Source organism: Falco punctatus (assembly GCF_963210335.1).
Source record: "Falco punctatus genome assembly, chromosome: 1".
Taxonomy (NCBI): Eukaryota; Metazoa; Chordata; class Aves; order Falconiformes; family Falconidae; genus Falco; species Falco punctatus.
In genome coordinates, this window is record NC_137580.1 from 86234659 (window position 1) to 86253783 (window position 19125).

Below are 19125 nucleotides of genomic sequence, written 5' to 3' on the forward strand. Positions count from 1 at the left end.
TAATTTGGACAGGTTGATAAAAGAGGAATACCTGGGAAAGCAGACTAAGTAAGTTTACCTGGCAGTTATATTTAGGGTAACAATATGATGTTAGAAGGCATTTTCATTATGAAAATAAAAACGTTCAGAGTATGCTGAGTTCAGAGTATCCTGTCACAGAGCCGTCTGGTTTCCCATGCCCGTTTACTAACTGGCGTTCTCATCCATGGAGACTCTAGCAAGGCTGGGAGTAAAACCTACCACCTGTAAACTCTCCAGCAACACTAAGTAATGGCAGTGTAACAAGATAAGCCGCTATACTAATGGAAAACAAAACAAAACAAAACAAAACAAAAAACCTAGAAAAGCAAAAACCACCCATGTAAGTGTAGAAGCAAACAGCTGTGTGAGGTACCAGTGTGGTGGCCCTCTGGGAGCCCGGAGCCAGAAACACACTGAAAAAAAAGTATTCTAAGAGCCGATTTATGAGGGAAAGGGCATCAGAGCACTGGAAATTGGCACTAGCGGAACACGCCACTGAACCCCGCTGGCTGTAACCCAGCAAACGGTGGCCTTGATGCAGGAACCTGAGTGACCCAGATAACGAGAGCTGCGAGGGGGGCACCGCCTTTACGCACAGATTTAGTTTTTAATTGACGCACAGGTTTCATTTTCCATTATGCAGGTCAGCCGGCGGCCCCGCCCGGCCCGGGACGCCCCCGGCCCCCGCGCAGCGGGCTCCCCTCATGGGCACAGGCCCCGCGCCGGCGTGACGGAGGCCCGGCCGGGCGGCGGCCCCGGCGCGGAGAGCGGCTCCTCCCCCCCGCGCCCGGAAGGGTCCGTCTGCAAAAGCCGCCGCTCACCCGCGGGCCGGGCGGCACCGTCTGCCTCTCGGCCCGCGTCAGCCCGCCGCGGCTGCCCGCCGAGGGGCGCGGGGCCGGGCGGGGCGGGGGCGGCGGGGGGGCAGCGGCGGGCCCGGTCCTCGGCGGCGGTGGCGCCCGGCCGGCGGGGGAGGGAGAACCGCGTTGCACCGCCGCGCCCTCCCCGCCCCTTCCCGGCGGAGGCAGCGCCACGTCTCGGGCAGGAGCCGGGCGCCAGGCGGGCGGCCCCAGGTCTGCGGGGGTCTGGCCGGGCAGGGGGTGGCGGGGCGGGCTGGGGGGTGGCCGGGCGCTGCTTCAGGGCGGGGGGCGCGGCCGGGGCTGCCCACCCTTTCCGCGGCCGAGCCGAGGTGCGGGGAGCCGCCCGGGCTGGCCCGCTGCGGCCCCGGGCCTGCTGGTGCCTCTGCCGGTGCCCCCCGGAGCCCTGGGCCGCGGCTGGCCGGGCGGCTTCTGGGCTGTGGCCGGGCGCCGTTGCCCTCCTGGTTGTTGGTGTTTTAGGTAAAATCGGTTGTTTTCCTACAGTTCCTTTCCTTGTGAGGCTGCTGCTGGGTTCCCGTGGTGTGTGTGTGTGTTTGTGCCTGTGCTCAGCTCAGAGGTACAGAGAGACTTTGACGCCAAGGTTCACCAACCTGTAATGTCTGGGGATGGCTTGCACAGGGAAGGCCGTGGCTGGGTGTCGGCAGGGGTGCTGTGGCAGGGATCACAAGCCGTCCACAGGCTGGCCAGCTGTGCCGAGGTGCCAGCAGTCCCAGCCCTACTTGCTTTTTGTCTGCAATTCCTCTTTGTGGCTTGCAGTCTCTTCTGCCAGGAGTCTTGCTGTAAGCTTTATTATCCAAAAAAGCTTTTAAAATCAGTAAGAAATCACAGCGAAGGTATTAATCTTTCTGTTTGGTGGAGGTTTCTTTTTTAGAAATGTGCCCCAGGTTTCAGGTTCCCTGCACGGCCGAGCTGCTGGCAGCCTTGCGCTCGCTGCTCAGGAGGTGCCTGGTGCTGCTGGGTGGCCGGCCCTCTGGTACAGCAGTAGTCCCACAAGTTCTTTGGGGATGTGGAAGGGATATCACTCAAAATGTTTGTGTTCATATAAAAATGCAATGAAAATATTCCTGACTTGACATTCTCCCCGCAGCCCCCTCCTTTTTTTAATTGGGGATTTCTTTACCTACTACAGAAATCAAAACTGGGGTTTCTGTCGTAAGAGGAGCCATAACGTTTTGTAGTCTGTTCATTCAGCTGTCGGTAGCTATTGGAACAAAATTTAAATACTTGAAGTGACAACAGCTTCTGCCAGATTGGCTGGGTCTGTAACCAAAGGTAGGATCTGAATGCCTGGAGAATCATTTGTAAACTCTGTCTGCTGTGTTTGGAAATCCTCTTCTTGACACACCATAGGATAAAGCTGCATTAAACTGCAGCCCAGGCCACATTCTAACTGCCAACACATGCTGTAATTAGTAGCTCAGGCTCTGTACAGTGATGTGTACTCGTTGTTTTGCAGACAAGTAAACGGTAATGATGTCATTTAATTAAAAAATAATTCTGAATTCCATACTGCATTCTAACTAAAGCTAGTGAAACTTAGATGGGGGTAGGTCCTTGAATTGGGAATATATGGTATGAAAGCCCAGGCTGTACTTTACAGAGCAAAATGTTTCTCTGTATTCTGGTTCACTTACTAAAGCAGAGGCCTAAGAGGCGTTTCCATAAAGGGGACAGTGATCTTAAATCAGTTGTCTTGGTGAATATTATCTTGTTGAATTATTACACTGGTGTATCAATGCTACTAAAAAAAAAATGATAAAAAAAGCTCTTAAACAGATCACTCCCTATACACGAAAGCCAGATACTTGGTTGTGTTTCGTCTTCTCTGTTATTACCCCGTGTCCTGGTTCTGTGTGTCGAAGTTGGGCTGGTGGGTGATCTGTGAGCACTGCTTTCTTTTTAACTCATGTTTTCAAAGCCCTAAGAAATGTTTGTAAATTTGCTACGTTTTGTTTCTAGAGGATGCGGCTCTGTGGTGACAGCTTTGGCTGTGAGCTGTTTTCATGATCTCCTGGAATTATCAGCTGCCTGCTGCACACCAACAGCTGTAACACTCAGAACGGTGCTCCTGTGTAACATCTTGATGCTGTTGTTGCTGATGGAGAGAAACAGGACTTGGTAGTTCACCTGGTGGCAAATTATTCAGAAGAAAAACTTCCCAGGGATCTGGATTGTTTTTACCATGGACTCCTCGTCTGTCCAGCAGGACATTCAGTTGGAGAACAAAAGCAGCAATGTGGCCCCTAGCAGCTCTGGAGGACACTTGGATTGTAAAGCCAAGTCAGAATTGCCGGATACAACAGATGAAATGAACAGTAAGTTATATCATATGCACCATATAATTTCCTAGTCTTACCCAGGCTTCTCTACAACTATCTATTTTGTTGTTCAGGTGATGCTGAAGTACTTTTTTCCCAGAGGTCAGGAACTTCTTGTACAGCAGTTTAAAGCAAGTTTGGTGAAGGCTGTTGTTCTGTGTATGGGAAAACTGTCGTCTTTTGTTGCTTTTTTAAAACTTATTCTTTCAGAACAAACCCATGCTATTAGCTTAGGTACTATTGGCTGTCAGTGGAGTGTGTGTTGTTCAGGGTGTTACCCTCTCTTCTGATAGTGTTTCCAAGAGTGTATACCTGATATTTTCTGGAACTACAAGTTATTATGGAGTAAGCTCATGACTGGAGTACTTTACTCTAGCAAAAGAAGTTTTCCTAATAAATTAAATTACTTGGACAAAACCCAAAATGTACTTTAAAAGTCTCTTTAAACTTCCATTTATGGAAGAGAGATGCTGGTATGTACTCCCCAGATTATCTCAAAATAACTTTTATATGTAGATGAGCTCTATAATAAAATAATCATGCAGCTGTTTACAAGAAAGTTAAGAGGCTGATCTGAGTAGATTATAGAATTAAACTTAGCTTGGAAAGGGGCCTTTGTGGGTCATTGAGTCCAACCTCATGCAGAGAGCACTGCACCTGAAGCTAGGTCAGGTTGCTCAGGGCCTTGTCCTGTTGATTTCTTTAAGTCTCCAGGGAGGGAGGTTCAATAGCCCCTCTACCTATTTAAGTGTTTAACTGCTTTCATTGTGAAAATCTTCTGAGGATATGTTGGTGTATAAGAATACGGTAGTAGATGGGTGGAGGAGGTGTATATGTTGCAGCTGCGTAGATACACTAAAGTACAGAGGTTCCTAACGTAAAAGGAGGTGATCACGTGATGGAAGTTGTTGGCCTTCCACCCTCCTCTTGTACCGCAGATTTGTCATCTTGTCACAGGCAAGAAAGCGGAGGCCTGAGACTTTATTTGCATTTCTTATGCTGCCCATTATCAGACTGGCAGAGTGTAGTTATATGATGATTCATTCGTCTTTTATGAAGTTGGAGATCACACCTTCCTGTCTTCCCCTGGGTTGGATATCGTCCAAACAATTGAATTGTGACTTACAAATAAGTAGTGTGTCTTTCTACTGTTTTCAATCTAATTGCATCTCCTCCCGCACTGTTCTGAAAAGACCGCAGTTGTATTGACACTACTACAATTAAATTACTTTAGTTAAGGCATTGTTTAGAGTCCGAGTGGCTTGTGGCCTCAGGAAGTTGCTGGGAAACCATTCCTCCAGAATTTTGCTCCAGCATCTCTTTTGTATATGTATACCGCTCGTGGTTGTGAGGATAAAAGTGTAAATAAAGTATAAACCTGGTGCAGTAATAGGTACATTTCCTGAAAGATGGACAGAAACAGTATTTCTGAATGTGCAAAGTATCTTCTTACTTTGGCTTCCTGTGGCTATTTGTAGCACTGAAATCTATTTTAAGTTTGGTTTTTACAAACTTTTGGTCTTAAAATACCTTAAACTCTAATGACTGGTTAGCCATTAAAAAGGCTGCCCTGTCTTTGCTCCTCCTTTGCATCCTTGTTTGCCCCCATCCCTGCCTGCAAGTGTGTTTGTGACCACACGGTGAACTGAATCAGGCTAAAATGGCCTGAAAATGTTCTCTGCGTGACAAATAAGATACTCAGAAGTGGTTTAATTCAAATCTTTAGAGAGCTGATGGGTTTTAGCAACCTAAGGCTGAAAACTTGATTTTTACCCACATTCAGTTTTCTCTGGGCTGGTTCATTGTACAAACATCTGTGCTGGGTGAAAGGAGGATGCACCACAGAGGTGGGAACAGATGGTTAGGGGTGGAAATTTGTCTTTCCCTCTTTAAATTACTCTGAAGTGAAATTTGACTGCACTTGAAAGGAAACCTCTTGCTTTCTTCAATAACAAAAGGGAAAACAATTAAGAAGTTCTACCTTCCTACCTGTGACTTTTTCCTATATGGCTGATTTAATTTCAGGGTGCACTTTAATGTTCTCCATATACATGAAGGATAATAGCTTCATTTTTTAATTGTTTTGCTTTCAGAAATCTGTAGTGATTCATTATAGGAGAGGGGGTGTAATAGCAGTATATTAATGAGCTGGTCTAAATCAGTAAATAAAGTTCTATTGAATTGTTGTAATCAAGTTCCTGGCTACAGAATATTTCTGCATATGCATGGGAGGATCTGTTTCTCAGTTCTGGTTTGTTTGGTGTGCCCCGCCCCCCCCCCCCCCCATCATCATCTTTGAGCAGACTTCAAAAATACCAAACTGCTTATTCAAGTCTGTAGCTCTGAGAGAAGGAAAAAGTAGAAAGATGAAGCTTGATTTTTCCAGTTGTAAATGCTTTGTGATTACAATTGTTAAATATTTTCAAATATCTTTAGGAAAAAATGAAACTTTCTATATTATTCCAATGAGTTCGTTACTCCAGTGATACGTGGTGCTGGAGTGAACAGAGAGACAGTGGCTATTTTAGTATCCTGCTCATTTGAGATCTATAATAATGCATTTAAACTTAAATACACAGTTTTGTTGCAACAGTAGTTTCATAAATATAAGTATTCCCCTGCTGAGTGACGTAGAAATATGTGAGAAAACCTCTGAAGTGTTAAACTGGTTTTGAGATGCGTTTTATTTTTTTTTTCCTGATGGAAAAGAAAAATCCAGTATTAGTAAGCAGGGATTAGATTGGTATTAAAGTGGTTCTTGAGTTACCTTTTAATTGGTAGATTTATTATTTTGATACATGTGACCTTTGCTACTATATTTTTGATAAAGGCATCCTATTTGAAAAAATGTAACCTCTCTTTAAAATGGAGAAACTCTGCTTGGCCCAGGCTGGAAGTGGGGGTGACGGATGCTTTCTCCCCAGTGCCCAGCAGCATACCAAATAGCTGAATTATTCAGCATGGCCCGCAGTTGGTGAGTCTTATTTGTAGTAGGCTGCCACTCAGTGTGACACAGATCATGTTACTTACACTCAGTGTTTCATGCTTCTAAACCCAACAAGATTTAAAAAACCATGTGAGGTTTTGAAAGTATTTTATGATCGCTTTTGAGGTCCTGCTTGAAGGCAACATAGTAAAGCAAATGAAAGATACTTATTCTGGTCTTTTTAAATGAAGAATCAAAAGTCCTTTATGAAGTTCCTCTTGCCAGTTGCTGCTGTTAGCAATTTTCATATTCTTACAGTCTAAAGGCAATAGTGGGTAGCACTGTATTTGGGTGGAGGCGTGAAGATAAATGGTGCGGCTTAAAGCAAGGCTCAGTGAAACTTTCTTTTCCAGCTACCGGTATTAACATCAACGAAGTGCCAAATGAAGTGGGAAGTCTGGAGATAAACAGTGAAGTGGATGCCTGCCAGAATGGGCCAGAGTCGCTCTTCCCTGACTCTCCTGTACCTTTTGACCCCACCAGCAGTGCACAGGGTCAAGAGTTGTCCCCAGGTGTGACTGGTTTCCATGACAGCCTAAGGAAGTCTCAGGGAACTAGTGCTGAGGGCATAGTTCTTAGAAAAGAAGCTTTGCAGTCTCTCAAAATAAGTCTTCCCATGCAAGAAACTGAATTGTGTAAGCATCTGTTTATGGTGGTGCCCCTGCTTTCTCTTGCTGCATAAAGCTTTTTACTCTGAGCCTGGCTCTAGAATCCTGTAACATCATTTAAGCTTGGACTAAACTTCGTTTTTGCAGTAAGCTTTTACTTCAGAACTACAATTAATTTTCTTTCAGTAAATCACCCTCTGCTGCAGCTAAGGCATGTGCCTTACCATTTAAAAATTTTTCTTACGCTGGAAGGGACTCTATGCTTTCTGGGGCTGAAGCTATTCTAATCTTCTTGATTATTAGCAGTAACAGGTGACAAAAAAAAGCAGGTGATTTTAAGCGAAGTAATAAAGGGGGTTATAGGAGAGCAATAAAGAGGAGAGAATGGGTAAGCTTTTATATTAAGGTGTCTAATGCTACAGGAGTTCTCTGAAATAATGTTTTTTTTTAAATCCTTACTATGGGAAAGATTTGATGTGACTTAACAAAAAGAAAGGAAATGTCTCGAGGGAGCATCTTGCTCTGACCTGTAGGAAATGAGTGGACTGTGTAGGTCTTACTTAGTTTTATAATTGTAGTGCTGTCATGAGTGCAGGACAAGTGAGATTAAATGACAGCAATAGTTCTAGTCTTGCTGTGTAATCTCTGGTCATGTATATGTGGAGGAGCTACAGCATTTGCAAACTGAGTGACAGAAATATGCAGGCTTTATCAATGCTTACACAAGGATATATTAGAAGAGGGTATTCTGAGGTGCATGCTGATGGGCTTTCCTTGCATTCCTTGCTTAAGCATGAAGCATGTTGCTGATGGTAGAAGGGGCTTTTTCCTTTTGCATCAGATTTGCCTGTGTTGGAGCTTCCTGTTTGACTGTAAAGATACCTTTCGCTTACAGGCTCAGTGGAGTCTTCACTCCCATTAGAGAAAGAGGAACAAATAAGACTTCAAGCAAGAAGACGGCTAGAAGAACAGCTCAAACAATACAGAGTGAAGAGACATCAAGAAAGGGTAAGTGTCTTGTTGAGAAGCTTGAAAACTTTACCCTTTCTTTGCACTAAATTATTATTTTCTCTGCTCTAAATGTTCAGTAGTTTTCTCAAATGTGAGAAAACATTTTTTTCTTCTGGATGTGCAAAATTTGGTTCTCTGTTACTTCATTGGTAATGTACCGGTTTGTGCTGCTTAAAATGCAGGGGGTGGGGTTGTGGAGCGGGGGGGGGGGTGATCAAACGCAAAACTTAAAGTAACCTAAATGTTTAATTTTTCCTATATTTTTCAGTTAGCTTTTGGAGTCTACCTTGATCATTTCAACATGCATGTACTGAGCCTTGATAGGGTTGATTGCTGATGTAATTTACCTTGTTTATAAAATGATGTATATATTTAAATATTAATGTAAAAATGTAGACCTTTACATATTAAGTTCTAAAGCAAAATAAGTCTTTGATGCTAGTCCAAATGTAAAGTTCTGGAATTTATCATTGACTCTTTGCTTCTTTTAGTCGAATCAGTCTATGTCCAAAACCCGACCCTCCAGCACCCTAGATCCTGAGCTGATGTTAAATCCAGAAATCTTGCCAAGAGCTAGCACTGTAGCAATGACAAAAGAATACTCCTTTTTGCGGACCAGTGTCCCCAGGGGGCCAAAACTGGGTAGCTTGGGGCTTCCGGCATCCTCAAAAGAGAGAAGAAATTCAAAATCTAGGCCCAGCAAGATCCGGTCCTTGGCTGACTACAGAACTGAAGATTCAGGCTCTAGAAACACTATTGGGAATTTTGTGGCTACTGATTTATCTTGTGGGACTCTGAAGCAAAGCAGGAGCGGTCCAACATCGATTGTTTCTGAAATTAGTCTACCATCTGACCTGGATGATCGAATAGAAAATTCCTCCTTAGCAGGAGACAGCGTTTCAGAGATTGATGGGAGTGAAGTGGGAACGAGGCTGGATGGAAATGAGAGTGACAGCTCTAACTACAGCAGTGTGTCAGGGCTGTATAACAGCTTACAGAATGCAGAAGGCAAACAGGGTGTTCCGTATACAATAAACGGTCGGAAGATACATGCAGATGCAATGGGACAATTTCCTTCCATCAGTGAGGTGCTGCAGGCTGCAGCAGTGGAGCATCAAGCCCAAGAGCAAGAAGTTAATGGGGAAGTGCGGAGCAGGAGAGACAGTATTTCTAGCAGGTAAGAAAGATCACCCTACAGTGAGGCCGTTCCTAGGCATTACGGAATAAGCAGCCTAATCCTCCTCCCTTCTACTAATTTTGCATCCGGTTTTAACTTAAATTCATTGTGATCAAATCTGTTTTTAACTTACAGATTCTAAAAGAAACTGAAAGGTCCCTTTGCTTGCGTACCTCTTTACTTTAGAGAAAGATATTATTGCCACCGGCAGTGTGTTTTAAACATACTGCTAGCAGTTGCTTCTGTTTGTATTTACTTGTGAAGCAGACATTCGTTCACTGAATCCCTGATGTGGCATTGGTCTTTAAAGTCTGAAAGTGTGGAGTTAACAGACTCAGCAATACTTATTACTGTCCTTTTCCAGAGCTATGCATGTACCTTTCAGACCTCAAATAGTGATGAAATGCCAAGGGTCTTGTCTATACTCCTCAGCCCTTTGGAATGAGATTTACTTAGTCTCACAAGCTTTTGTGTATGTGGTAGGTATTAGTGTGATTTGGTAAGCAAGTGGATGAGTGGTAAAGCCCTTAACAATGCAGTTGTGTTTTTTATCAGTTGTCTGTGGATGCATGTTTTATACATGCTAATTTTGAAATAACTTTTTTTCCACCTTTTGGAATAGAGTGTAATGCCCCAAGGTGTTAAGCTAAAATCAATTGTCAAAAATTATTCTAGCTTAGTCTTAATTCTTAAGGTAATGAGAGATGAAAGATCTTTTTTTCTGGACTCCTTCGCTGTACATCAGGGAAGGAGCATGAGGAATCCCTTATATCAAATACCTGTTCTTCCTTCTTTTGTAGCATCTGTTGGTATTTCTCAGGCAGTTTCACATTAAAGCAGACAATTGCAGACAATAGTTGTAGAGGTTTTGTGCTCCCATTATGTCTGTTTGTCTGCTTATAGTGGGATATGCAGATACAGAACATCATGAAGTCAACCATTACGCTTTGTAAAATAACAAATAAATGGGTGCCACAGTAGATTCTAGTTGCTGTAAGTATAGGAAACTAATGTATAAAAACCTTAGTGTGAACATAATTTCTGGATCCATCATAAAGCCAGAAAAAAAGTCCTAAATTCTAGGTCACACGTGGAGTCAGAGTACCTCTTCATTTCAGCCTCACTGTTTCACTAGATGAGTGTTGTATTCTAACCCTTCAGCTGTGTGTGCTGTCTCTGTCTCCAGTGTCTCTATGGAAAGCTCTATCGCAGGAACGCATGACGAAATGTTGCAGGTTCTGAAAGAGAAGATGCGACTCGAAGGGCAACTAGAAACACTCTCACTAGAAGCTAATCAGGTAGAAAATTCATTTGAATTTCTGTATTTAGCAAATTATAGTAATATGTTAATTTTCAAGAGTCTTCAATTCACTAGTCATTAAAACTGGGAATTGTGTTTTGTAAAGACCATTGTAGAATAAGGTACTTTACAAGGATGCTGTGGTGGGTTGACCCTGGCTGGAGGCCAGGTGCCCATCAAAGCTGCTCTATCACTCCCCACCTCAGCTGGACAGGGGAGAGAAAACACAACAAAAGGCTTGTAGGTCGAGACAAGGACAGGGAGAGATCACTCGCCAATTACTGTCATGGACAAAACAGTCTTGACTCAGGGAAATTAATTTATTACCAATCAAATCAGTGTAGGGTAATGAGAAATAAAACGAAATCTGCAAGCACCTTCCCCCCACCCCTCCTTTCTCCCCAGGCTCAGCTTCACTCCCGAGTTCTCGCCCTCCTCCCCGCCAGTAGCGCAGGGAAACTGGGAATGGGGCTGGGGTCAGTCCCTCATACGCTGTCTCTGCCGCTCCTCCCTCTGCAGGCAGAGGGTCCTCACACTGTGCCCTGCTCCAGGGTGGGGTCCCTCCCATGGGAGATGGTCCTCCATGAACTTCTCTGGCATGGGTCCCTCCCATGGGCACAACCCCCAGGCACAGCCTGCTCCAGCACAGACCCCCGCGGGGTCCCCAGCTTGGGCTCCTCTCCATGGGGCCACAAGGTCCTGCCAGGAGCTCCTCCAGTGTGGGCTGCCCATGGGTCACAGCCCCCTGTGGGCACCCCGTGCCCCGCCATGGGGTCCTCCCAGGGCTGCGGGTGGGGGTCTGCTCCCCCGTGGGCTCTGTGGGCTGGGGCACAGCCTGCCTCACCGTGGTCTTCCCCGCGGGCTGCGGGGGCATCTCTGCTCCGGCGCCTGGAGCCCCTCCTGCCCCCTTCCCTGCCCGGGTCTCTGCAGAGCTGCCCCTCTCGCGTATCCCCGCTCCTCTCCCCGCTGTTGTTCTCCCACGGGTGTTCCCCCTTCTCAAACACGCTCTCCCCGAGGTGCTGCCACCGTGGCTGCCGGGCTGGGCCGTGGCCAGCGGCGGGGCCGGCTGGGAGCCGGCTGGCGTGGGCTCTGTCGGACCTGGGGGAACCTTCTGGCAGCTTCACACAGAAGCCACCCCTGTAGCCCCCCGGCTATCAAACCCTTGCCGTGCACACCCACAGCTGCTGAAGAGGATAAATAAAAAGTTAATGAAGTCCTCAAAGTCTTTTTTTAAAAAAAAGTCTGGGTTTTTTTTTAATTAAAGTAAAATCGAGAGAGATGATAAATCCTGAGTAATGCTAGCACTGTTTATATAGCTGTATTTCCACTTTGTATTGATTGATGGTATGACATACATAATAGAAAGCATTCTTCCTCAAAATGTGGAAATACATGTCTTATTGAAAATCCTGACATGGTTACTGAATTATAATCCTATATGTCTTGTCTGTGCTTTCTTCTGTATTTTCTTTGATATTTGAAATACCTGCTAGGTCACTTTGAAAGAGTTTTTTACAAGCTAGTGGTCTTTGCCGTAGCAAAGCCATTTTGTTGGGCATCTTCTTTAGTCAGCCATTTAATGTATTTTTCTCTTAAGACTTGTGCATTTTGATTTATTTTTTTTTTCTGGATACTTTCAGGCTCTCAAAGAGAAGACTGAGCTACAAGCCCAACTTGCAGCTTTGAACATGAAGCTTCAGGCGCAGATGGAGCACAGCCAAAACAGCCAGCAGAAGCAGGAATCTCTGAGTTCCGAAGTGGCCACATTAAAGCAGTCTTGCTGGGATCTGGAACGAGCGATGGCTGACCTGCAAAATACATTGGAAGCAAAGAATGCTAGTTTGGCTTCTTCAAATAATGATTTGCAGTTAGCAGAGGAGCAGTACCAAAGACTCCTGCTGAAGGTTGAAGATATGCAAAAAAATGTTCTCACCAGGGACAGCACAGGTGGGATTATGTAAATATCAATCTTTAAGATTTGTTATGCCATAAATCATTTAATTTCAACATAATTCTGAAGTCCAGGAGGAAGAAGGAATTTTGTTTCCTTGATGTCATACTAATAAAATGGTCTGAATTTTAAGATGATTGGTTTTTATTTTGTGTCACAGAAGTGCCGCTATTTACAAGCTGCCACTGCCAGCTTGGAGAGGGAGGCATGATTGTTTAATCTAGTAACTGTTTGACAGTGGACTAATGTTTTTTAGAAAATTGTACAAATACTGGTTTGCAATGATGACTCTACGTGTCAGGATACCTGCTTCCTCTTTTTTAATTAGTTCATATTTTCTCCCTCTAAGGAGCTATGAATGTTTACAGAAATGATTTATTTAATTTTGCTTATGACCTGATACTTTGAATTCTGGCTCTTCCCCTCACTTTTGCATGAAAAGCCAATCTTTATGTAATTAGGCATATATGGCTTTTGTTCCAAAAGAAAGAAAAGAGGGGGGGAAGAAAAAAAAAAGAAAAAGCTACAAATATAGCAATAATCCTTGAAAAAAATGTGTGCATAAAAGTAGAACAATTAAGTGCACTGTCTGAATTCTTTATTTTTCTAGTTCATGATCTACGACAGCAGTTGGCTTCCTTACAGAGCCAGCTTCAGAAGGTGCAGCTGGAACGGACCGCGCTGACCAACAAGCTGAAGGCATCTGAAACGGAAATCACATCACTCCAAAACGTGCGGCAGTGGTACCAGCAGCAGCTTGTGCTAGCGCAGGAGGCCCGTGTCAGGCTGCAGAGTGAGATGGCCAATATACAGGTATTATGATTTACTTGCCTATAGGGCTGAGAATCTGTTCTTTATGTTAGTTGTATCCAGGGGACATTGTTTATAAGCTCAGACAAGGGAGCCGGTCTCACTTCAAGTGGAAAGCAGGAGTGAATGGTGATTTGTTTTTCATCATGAGGTGTTAGTTAGCATTAATGCTGAGCCATAAATGTAATTAAAGCACTTGCCTTCTGTGGAGGAAGATCTGCAGTGCCATGAAAGTAGTAGCTGAGATAAGGGAGAGATAGATTCAATGTGATTGTTTTGTTTTTTTTCTGAAACTCTTAAATTTGTTGGCCAGATTTTGACTGTTGATATTAATCTGTGATTTATTTTTTTTTCCCTTCCTTTTAGGCTGGGCAAATGACCCAAGCAGGTATGTTGGAACATCTCAAACTAGAGAATGTGGCGCTGTCTCAGCAGCTGACCGAAACCCAGCACAGATCCATTAAAGAAAAGGAACGTATTGCAGCACAGCTGCAAAATATTGAGGTAAAGTTGTAGGTGACCTTCACGAATTATGTTGTGCCTAGGTTTTGTATTTAAGTTTTGCAAACTCAAGGCTATTCCAGCAAAGTAACATAAAATTCTTATGAATTGATTCAAATGCTGCATTATAAAAACAATAACTATTTCGGAGCAAATAAATTTGCATGACATGACAAGCAGTAAGAGGGAGCAAGGCCATATGTCTCCCATTCCAAGGTGATAATTGCATTTTCAGCTTTGGTATTTGTTTTTCAAGGTGGATATGAATTTTCTCCCTTGCCTGTTTATGAACTTTTTCAAGAGAAAACTTAATTGGAAGTTAAACTAAGTCAGTAAAGTGCTGCTTAGGTGTGTGAAATTGCTCAGTACTCAGTTTGTCCTTCCTGCCCTCCATTAAGAATAGACAGGTGAAATCTGAAGTGCAGTATATTCACTTTCAAAGCACTTGGAACCTTAATTCCCATTTAATTTCAGTGACATTCCTGCTTCTAAGTCTGAAAGGGCAGTAAAGCAGCAGGTTAGTGGAAGCATCCCATCGCTGGTGTTACTAATAGCAGTTGTATAAACGACAGAAATTGCTGTTTCCTTGAGTAGCTACAGCATCCAAGGAATCTCTTGTTTTAGAATTTTTCCAAAGAGCTTAATTTTAATAAAGATTTTTTTCTTTATGTCTGTCTTCATCAAATTAGAAAGGATATGATATGATTTAAGAGGAATTCAGATTGTCATAAATATACAGGACATTCACTGTTATTCTAAGGTGTCTGAAGTGTATGAATGGGTGGCTTCAGTGAAGACATACAGATGCATAAGGCAGGCATCAGAATTATTTTTGCTTGTGTCTTTTTCCCTAGAAATTTTCTAACTTATGTTTCCCCCTCCTCCTCCATGGAAATTGTAAAAGTTGATTCCTTGGTTTTTCTGTGCAGGCTGACATGTTAGATCAAGAAGCTGCCTTCATGCAGATACAGGAAGCTAAAACCATGGTGGAAGAAGACTTGCAGAGAAAACTAGAGGAGTTTGAGGATGAGAAAGAACAGCTTCAGAAAATGGCTGATTCTGCAGCAACATTGGAGCAAGAATTGGAACAGGTAGACTATTGTTAGGCAACTTCCCCAGGGTTTCAAGTGGCATACTTATTTGGCTGAAAAAACAATAGTAAATAGATACTGAGCTTTAAACTTTTTCTAGAACCTGAAAGATTGTTGCAAAAATGAAGTCCGTGTCAAAGTCGCTCTGTCCCAGGTGAAAAGGCTCGTTCTTTTTCACCCATCTCAGCAACAGTATTCTGAAACTTGAGAACTACTGCCTTATAGATGTTGGGGGTTTTTAGTGAATTCAGGGTGTGATTATTCTAAGTATAAACAAGAAGTGTAGATCCATGTTCAAAGCTGTTAGGCAGTCAGGATATCATTATATAACTTACAGCGTAATATATCTGCACTTTGCTACAAGAGTCTTGCTTTAACCTTGTAACATTACAAAGGCAGCAAGTCAAGGACTGGAATGAGATGAAGTATGTGGTAGCTCGGTATTATATTCCATGTAATTATATGGCATTATCATTAATAACACTGAATTTACCTGGTATAGCTAGTGTGGATGCATTTTTCAAATAAAAACGTAGAATACTGTGAATCTTAAGAATATTTTAGGTTTGTCATTCTAATCATTGCTTAGCCTGTAAAATTACAGATGCTGCATAAGGCAATCAATGCTATTAATACAGCAAATAGAGGTGGCCAAGGAAAGTTAAGATATTTTCACCTTCTGCTGTTTTCTCCTAGAAACTAAAACACTAGTCAAAATATTTTGATGGGAGTGAATTTTTAAAGATAACTTTTGTTTTGTACGAATTTAATCTTAAAATACTTCTTCTCAGGTCAGGTTGACTTTGCATCAGCGAGATCTGCAGCTTGAATCTTTACAGCAAGAACACCTAGACCTAATGAAGCAATTCACTCTGACCCAAGAGACGTTGCACACTAAAGAGCAGTCCCTGGATGACCTGCAAACACAGTATGATGAACTGAAGGCCAGGTTAGAAGAGTTCCAAAGTGACGCTACTTCTAAAGATGACATGATCCAGTATTTGCAGAATGAGAAGATTGTCTTGGAAGTAGCTTTGCAGGCAGCAAAAGCAAGCAAAGAACAACTTGATGAGGGAACAGTGCGCCTTGGAGAAGATAGAGAAGTAGCATCAGAAGTCTTGGAACAACTGAGGCAAGAAATGGCAATCAAGTCAAGCCAGGTAATGAATCTCTAAAAGTATCTTCTTTAAAGTAGCTGTTGCAGGGAAGTATTGCCACAGGCCCATGACAGAGGCAATTACCATGAGGGGAGGTTGGTAGTTGCAAGATTCAGCTAGTGGGAATATTTTAATCAATTCTGTCACTTTTCCCTGTTGGTGAACTATCTGACACTTTACATCCTGTTACATAATTGGTGAGCTTACAGCTTAATATCCCTTGGAATCTGTATGTGCTTATGCATTTGTGTGGGATGGAATGGGAAGCTGGGGTTAATTGATCTTGTTCTGTCTGTTTCCAAGAGCCACCATCTTTCAAAAATTTACCACTTTTAAAACACAATAATTTTGAGTAGATCACATGTTTGAAGTAATTTTTCAGCACACCGCTTTTCTATAGCGTTGTGGCCCGAACATCTTCCTTATGCCATAATTTGGTCTTGTTTAATTGTGCCTTTCTTCTGGAAACAATATACCAGGGTTTGCTTTTGCGTAGTGCTGTGTACCAGTTGAAGCTTTTTTTCTAGTCACATTAGGCTTGTTGTTGTAGAGTAGTTCAGTATGTCCTTAATGTTTTTGTAGCTGCTGCTTTAATTTAAGGTGACTCTTCCTTTCACACTTTCATTTCATAGTCATGTATGCTGTCTGTCTTTTAAAGCATCCAAGCTCCGTAAGAAGAGCTTTCTTACTGAATACTAGTAACGATGAGTTTGTGGTATTCTTTAGAGATTTCTTTTGAAGATAATAATGGGACTTGATAGTATTACCAATAGAAGTACTGATGAACTATGGAAGTATATTTAACATAAAGATTGGGTTTTTTCCTTCAAAGAACCAGCTGGTTTCTTCACTTGATCATGTATGTGTGAACAGGTGCCAGTGGGATACAAAATGTTTACGCTAATGGCGTGTACTAAAACAATGGCAGGATAAGGGGACTTGATGCATTCCTGAGAGGGTTGACAAAGCTTGCTACATGGTGACCTGTGTGAATGTATTTCTGTATAAAATGTTGTGTTATGTAATAGAGCCGTTGAGATGCCTAGTCAGAAATGGGATCCTCATTAGGTTAAGCAATTGGTGCAGGCATAGCAAAAGATACTGTCACTGCTTGAAGTAACATAGAATATGACATTTGGCATGTACTGCCACTTGTTTGCTTTTTTTCCTTCTGGCAGGTAGAGAATCTGCAACAAGAAAATGCCAGCTTTAAAAAACAGGTTCAAAAAGTGAAGGAACAGTTCCTGCAGCAGAAGGTAAGCAAAAGCAGACTATTTCAAAGAAATAAACCCACGGAATATACTTTTTTCGTTTACAGTGAAGGCATGTACTTCTGAGGGGTTTGTGAGGACATGAATCAATTTTCTGTATCAAAGAACTTTGACATAATTATATAGTTTCTATATTTTGTACAGTTGATTTTTTTTATCTGTAACTAATGTAAAAGCAGATCCACCAACAAATTCATGCTTTCACTGGACTTCAAGGAGTTTGGCAAATGATCCACCGTATAAAATCTCTCTCTGGTTTGTTGATTAGATGTGCTGTTGCAAAAGCACTCGTGAAAATTTTCAAGTGTTGTCATTTTCCTGCAGCTTTGCAAAGTGGTAGTTGCTTCAGTAATTAGATTGAAAATAAGCACTTTATTGCAAATTTTATACTGAATTACAGTTCTGAAACATTAACTTGAAATTGATATGCCATCAGTGTTGCATATATTGCCTTATGTATAGGGTGGCACCATTAATTTGCTGCTTGATTGCTTATTAACCTGATGCCAAAGGTGGTTTTAGCTTGTTAGGTTTAAGTTTGGGAAGGCTGTTTGAACTGTCAGCCATGGTTAAGCCCTTTTGTCATGGCAAAAGTTATTAACTGTGCATGGAATGATTAACTTTTTACATTTAGTTTGGTTAAAAAAAAGGCACATAATTAGTGCAGTTCCATAAAGAATGTGACAAGTATCTCATACTGCTATAAATGCTCTTACTCAAGAATGTCTTTTAATGAACTGCTGATACATAATGGTATTTGATGTCTGAGTTTACATAAAAATCTTTGAATCAGAGTAAATATGTGACAGAAGATGATGCTGGTTTGTATTCTTTGACATGTGACATGCCCCCCTCCCCTCCCCCCCAAATCAAATAATATCAGTAAATATTTTATCATAAATTACTCTTACGCTTAGAAAGTTGTAACAGAGTTGACGTTGTCCTCTTGAAACTCTTGTGTCCAAGGTAATGGTGGAAGCTTATCGAAGAGATGCAAGTTCTAAGGACCAGCTGATTAGCGAACTGAAAGCTACAAAAAAGCGGCTGGACTCAGAAGTGAAAGAGATAAAACGAGAGCTACTGAAAATTCAAGCTGAAAAACAGTCACTTGAATCTGAACATTCAAAACTACAGAAGGAGGTATCTCGGGTTCAGCAGCAGATGGTGGAAATAGAAAGTCATCTTCAGTCAGTGCAGAAAGAACGAGACGATATGGAAACACGTCTACAGGTACGGAAGGTGTTAAGCTTTGGGCTTTTAGTGTGCTACATCCAGGATGCATTGCTATTTCTATTAACTTTGGAAATAAACAGAATGACCACCTGCAAATCAAGGTTCTTGGTCACATATTTAATATTGTCTATAGATTTGAGCATATACCTACCAAAATTCCGTAAATACATCGCCGCTTATTAGCGTCTCAAAGTAAGTGGGAAGAAGCACACTACAGAAGCGCTAGAGGCATGATGTCGAAGCAGTTTCCATGGTCCCAAAGCAAACTCCATCTGAGAACAAAGACTAAGCTAGAACTCCAGTCATACGTGTTATGGTGGTGGGCACAGAGGGAAGAATTAAAGAAGGGAAACAGAAAGGAGATGGAGAACGTTGGAACAGTTTATATTTAGAGATGGAAGTTATTTTGAAATTTTATGCTTATTCTTTTATAATCCAACATGCAGCAAACGTGCTTTTGTTCTTACACTCATGGGTGCTTTTTCCCTTCCTATTAAGTCCTTGCAGTTCGATAAGGAACAAATGGCATCTCTTGCTGAGGCAAATCAGGCACTAAAACAACAAGTAGAACAAATGCAAGAAGAAGCAAAAATGTAAGTGTTCTTTTAGCACAAGCAAAGAACTACAGCATTTGGTTTTCATATTAATCTTTTTAGCAATATTTTCCTATTCCCTAGTCTTTTCTTTGGGAAATTTAAGTAGTCAGTGTCATATCCATGGCAAAGTGTTGGTCACATGCTACACAGGAATTGCAGCTTTTTCTGTGATTCATTTATGCTTGTAACCAACAGTCTCTGCCATATAACATACATACT

At 42.3% G+C, this 19125-nt stretch overlaps 1 protein-coding gene across 4 annotated transcripts in view; it reads left to right on the forward strand.

Moving 5' to 3' along the window:
* The first annotated feature begins 943 nt into the window (after positions 1-943).
* Positions 944-19125, forward strand: part of GOLGA3 (golgin A3) — a 30258-nt gene continuing 12076 nt past the window's right edge. Inside the window, exons 1-15 of one of the 4 annotated variants that reach the window (XM_080373931.1) lie at positions 1032-1091; positions 2026-2168; positions 2856-3211; positions 6554-6835; positions 7704-7816; positions 8311-8996; positions 10183-10294; positions 11937-12243; positions 12858-13060; positions 13424-13561; positions 14488-14649; positions 15441-15809; positions 16985-17062; positions 18044-18307; positions 18809-18903. In XM_080373931.1, coding sequence (XP_080230057.1) covers positions 3079-3211; positions 6554-6835; positions 7704-7816; positions 8311-8996; positions 10183-10294; positions 11937-12243; positions 12858-13060; positions 13424-13561; positions 14488-14649; positions 15441-15809; positions 16985-17062; positions 18044-18307; positions 18809-18903 — 2942 coding nt within the window. In that variant the 5' untranslated portion in view covers positions 1032-1091; positions 2026-2168; positions 2856-3078. Of the gene's footprint in view, positions 1092-2025; positions 2169-2855; positions 3212-6553; positions 6836-7703; positions 7817-8310; positions 8997-10182; positions 10295-11936; positions 12244-12857; positions 13061-13423; positions 13562-14487; positions 14650-15440; positions 15810-16984; positions 17063-18043; positions 18308-18808; positions 18904-19125 lie in introns of all 4 variants that reach the window. The other 3 variants (XM_080373930.1, XM_080373932.1, XM_080373933.1) reach the window with 3 other exon arrangements.